This window comes from Echinops telfairi, unplaced genomic scaffold, assembly GCF_000313985.2.
Source record: "Echinops telfairi isolate 266 unplaced genomic scaffold, ASM31398v2 ScPeMD7_443;HRSCAF=831, whole genome shotgun sequence".
NCBI classification, from domain to species: domain Eukaryota; kingdom Metazoa; phylum Chordata; class Mammalia; order Afrosoricida; family Tenrecidae; genus Echinops; species Echinops telfairi.
Genome location: NW_022104341.1, coordinates 16,408,899 through 16,412,605, shown reverse-complemented (window position 1 = coordinate 16,412,605; position 3,707 = coordinate 16,408,899). Strand labels below are relative to the sequence as shown.

The 3,707-nt window shown below is 38.0% G+C and overlaps 1 protein-coding gene across 1 annotated transcript in view; it reads left to right on the top strand.

The window, feature by feature from the left end:
• The window catches only part of VCAM1 (vascular cell adhesion molecule 1), a 22,529-nt gene extending 19,593 nt beyond the window's left edge, over positions 1–2,936 (top strand). The window contains exon 9 of the mRNA XM_004699227.2: positions 1,910–2,936. Within this exon, the coding sequence (XP_004699284.1) occupies positions 1,910–2,067 (158 nt within the window). The 3' untranslated portion in view covers positions 2,068–2,936. The remainder of the gene's footprint in view (positions 1–1,909) is intronic.
• Positions 2,937–3,707: the final 771 nt, after the last annotated feature.

Genomic DNA, 3,707 nt, shown 5'->3' with positions numbered 1-3,707 from the left:
AACACGTAAATCTGTAGAGATAGTAATTGGATTAATAACTATCTAGGGGCATGGCAGGGGAAGTTGGGAAGAAATGGGGAACTAACAGCAATGAGCACAAGAAAGAAGAAAATGATCTAAAATTGATTATAATGATGATTGCACATCTCTTCTTAATATGACTGAACCATTGAGTTTGATGATATGTGAATTATATACTGATAAAGCTATTATTAGAAAGGTCAAATATCTCATAGCTACCAGTATGGAAGCAGCATATATACTCTTGTTGCTGTTGGGTACCCGTGAGTCAATTCTTACTCTGAGTGATGCCCTCTGTCCTAGGCTGTACCTAGGGACAGATCACCAAGCCTTTCTCCTGTGAATCTGCTGGGTGTGTTCTAACCACTCAGCTTTCTGTTAGCTGTCAAACTCCTCCCATGGTGCCACCAGGCCTCGATGGCATACTCTCAGAGAAACGTGATATCTATGAGATCATATAATGCGGTGTAAAGTAAGTTTATATAGAGGCAGATTTCCAATAAATGCCGTGCTTTCTTCTTTGGATGTTCTTATAGGTTTAGGATTTTAAGAGTATTATAGCTCTCAGATTTTTTTAGTAGGCTCGAAAGGGTACTAATTATAAAGTTTTTGTGTGTTATCCCTTGTGCCCTCAATTTACAACTTAATGGTAAATAGTATGGTGTAGAAAGAAGAACATGTATTATTATTATTTTTAATCTCCATCGTTTATCAACTATACCAAACAATGAGCTAGGTACTGACTTCTCAGGGCCAGACCAAAGTGAAAATAGGCATACAAACCCGTATAGTCTAAAGGAGAAAATAAAAGGTAATAGATAATCGTACAAAGAAATGTGTAATTACAAATCATGGTAGTGGGTTATGAGAATGTGTTTGGGTTTCTAATTTAAAATACGGGAAGTGCATGTCAAGGAAAACATCTCTGAGAAAGTGATATTTCAGATGAAGTAATCAGGAGGCCTGGTGGTGTAATGGTCACACGCTGGGCTGCTAACTGAGCTCAGCCGCATTTCTACTCCTGTAAAGAGTTACAGTCTTGGAAAACCATGGGGCAGTTCTACCCTGACCTCTAGGGTCATAGTAAGTCAAAATTGACGCGATGGCAGTGAGTTTGTGTATGATACAAACAATGAGTTGTGTATGATAAAGAACTTCAGTTTATCAAGAAATGGTATCAATACTGAAAAAGATTAATATACACTGAGATGCCCTATTTCAGACACATGAAATGTAAAGTTTTCTATATATCTCTGAAAAATCCATAGCTAAAATTTGTTTGCCTTTATCTTATATTTGACTGTTGGCTGGCAGTTTCTGTGGGATGAGATAGATTCACACTTAATTAGTAGCCCAAAGGTTGGCAGTTTGAATCCTCTGCGCCAATATCTGCATCCATAATTATTGCAGTCAAGTAAACCCTATGGCTCTCTGTAACATGTGGGGTCCAATCCACTTAGGGCAATATGTGTCCTGGATGCAGTCTAAATGTTACAGAGATTTGCTTGGAGAACTGGTTAGTCTTTTCAATTAATGGTTTTTAGGGTCACAGTTCTCTTGTAGATACACTTTTCCCCATTTCCTATTCCTGCAAAGTAATCGTTCAAATTTTCACCCACTCTACAACTCAACTTGAAGCCGCTTGAATCCAAGATCATGGAAACCAATGAGCATCATCCTCAGAACTGTAAAGACCTTAACAACTACTTTCTGATTATTTGGAAAATTTAGAGAAATATGCACTTTGGATCCAATTGTCCTTATTGCTGCTTTGATTCACTTCTCTGGGAGAACTAATTGTACTGTTATCATAGAGTGTGTTGCTATTATTATTAAATGGTTTCATTTTGCATTAGGTATTAATTGTATCCATTTCCTTATTTTCCAGGAAGAGAAAATACTGACTATTTTTCTCCTGAACTTGTTGTACTCTATTGTGCATCCACCTTAATGATACCTGCCATTGGAATGATCATTTACTTTGCAAGAAAAGCCAACATGAAAGGGTCATACAGCCTGGTAGAAGCACAGAAGTCAAAAGTGTAGCTAATGTTGAAAACAACCAATCAGAGACAGTATTTATCAGTTCCAATCCTTAATGTTGCTCTTCGTTCCACGGGAAAAACAACTAGCTGAGAATTCAGAGTCCTTGAATCTGGAAGAAAATGGCTGTCGGTGCCGCTTGCTGTGAGCAAAAAGTTAAAGGAAAACTTTCGACCTGAACACTGCCATTGAGATGTGGTGGCTGGAGCAGTTCCTTGTTGTGTCTAGTCGAGAACGTAATATGTAAATATGTAAAATAAAATTATTCCGGAGAAGCATTGCTTGGCAGAGCAGCACTCTATATGGAGATCCCCAAGATAATCAGTGTTCCTTGGGTTTATTGTTATAACTTAATGTATCTTAGAAAAAGTTAACGTTAATATTGACTGGCAGCTGACCTATGTCACCTTTCTTATATTTTATATCCTATAACCAAATTTTATTTCTGCAAAGGTCGTTGGCAATAATTTCATATTTTGTGAAAATGACAGTGTTTTAGATTTCTATAGGAAATGATAAATCAAGAGGGCATGGGGTTGACTTTCAGGTACGAAATACCTCAACCAATAAAGGTATAATGGTTGATTGGATTTCTCAATATGGTACTGACATGGTACGGAGATGTTTTATGGTGTGGCTTGCTCACAAGATTCTTGTGTAACTTTCCTAAATGGAACTTCTTTTGATTTTCTTTTGTAAATGCTCAGATTTGGGGTTAGTAAAGTGATGATTCTAAAACTGAAGACCTGTGTAATTTTGAAAAATAAATTGTCTCTTTTTATCACATTGTAGCTCTTTTTGAAAGACCAAGTTCTAAGACTGAAGAATCCTAAACAAAAGTAATAATAATAAAGACTCACTATGGAATGTGATCATTCTGATTTCTGAGTGCCATCCTAACCTATTGAATTGGGGGTATCTGTTTTTGGTCTCTTAGAATCTGTAAATTTGAAATTTTGAAAACTAGCATGCATATTAAAGAGCAATAGATGAACACCTATGTATATACCACCAAGACCAAGAAATGCAGGATTATAATTCCCCAGGACCTATTAAATGGCCTCCCCTGATCACAGCTCCCTCTTTCCACCTAGCAATAACCGATAACCTGAACCATATATTAACCTTCGCCTTGCGTTCCATTTGGAGGTTTTATACCTTTGTTGTGGTGTGCTGTCTAGCTGATTCCAACTCACAGCAGCTCCATATGACAGAGTAGAAATGCCGCATAGGGTTTCTAAAGCTGTAGTCTTTATGGGAGCAGACTGCCATGTCTTTTCTTCTTGGAAACCACTGAGTAGCTTCTAATCATAGGCCTTTCAGTGAAAGGCCAAGTGCTTAACTTTTTTGCTACAAGGATTCCTATCCTCATTCACTACCATCAAGCCAATTCTGTGTCATAGTGACCCAGAGGACGGAGCAGAACTGCCCTTGTGAGTTTCTGAGACTGTAACTCTTTACAGGAGTAGAAAGCCTCATCTTTCTCCCATGGAACAGCTGGAGGTTTCAAACCATTGACCTTGTGGTTAACCGTCCAATGCATATGCCACTAACCATCAGGGCTCCAAAGTTCCTATAAAACCCAAACCAAACTCACAGCCACTGAGTCAATGATGACTCACAGTGACTTTATAGGACAGGCT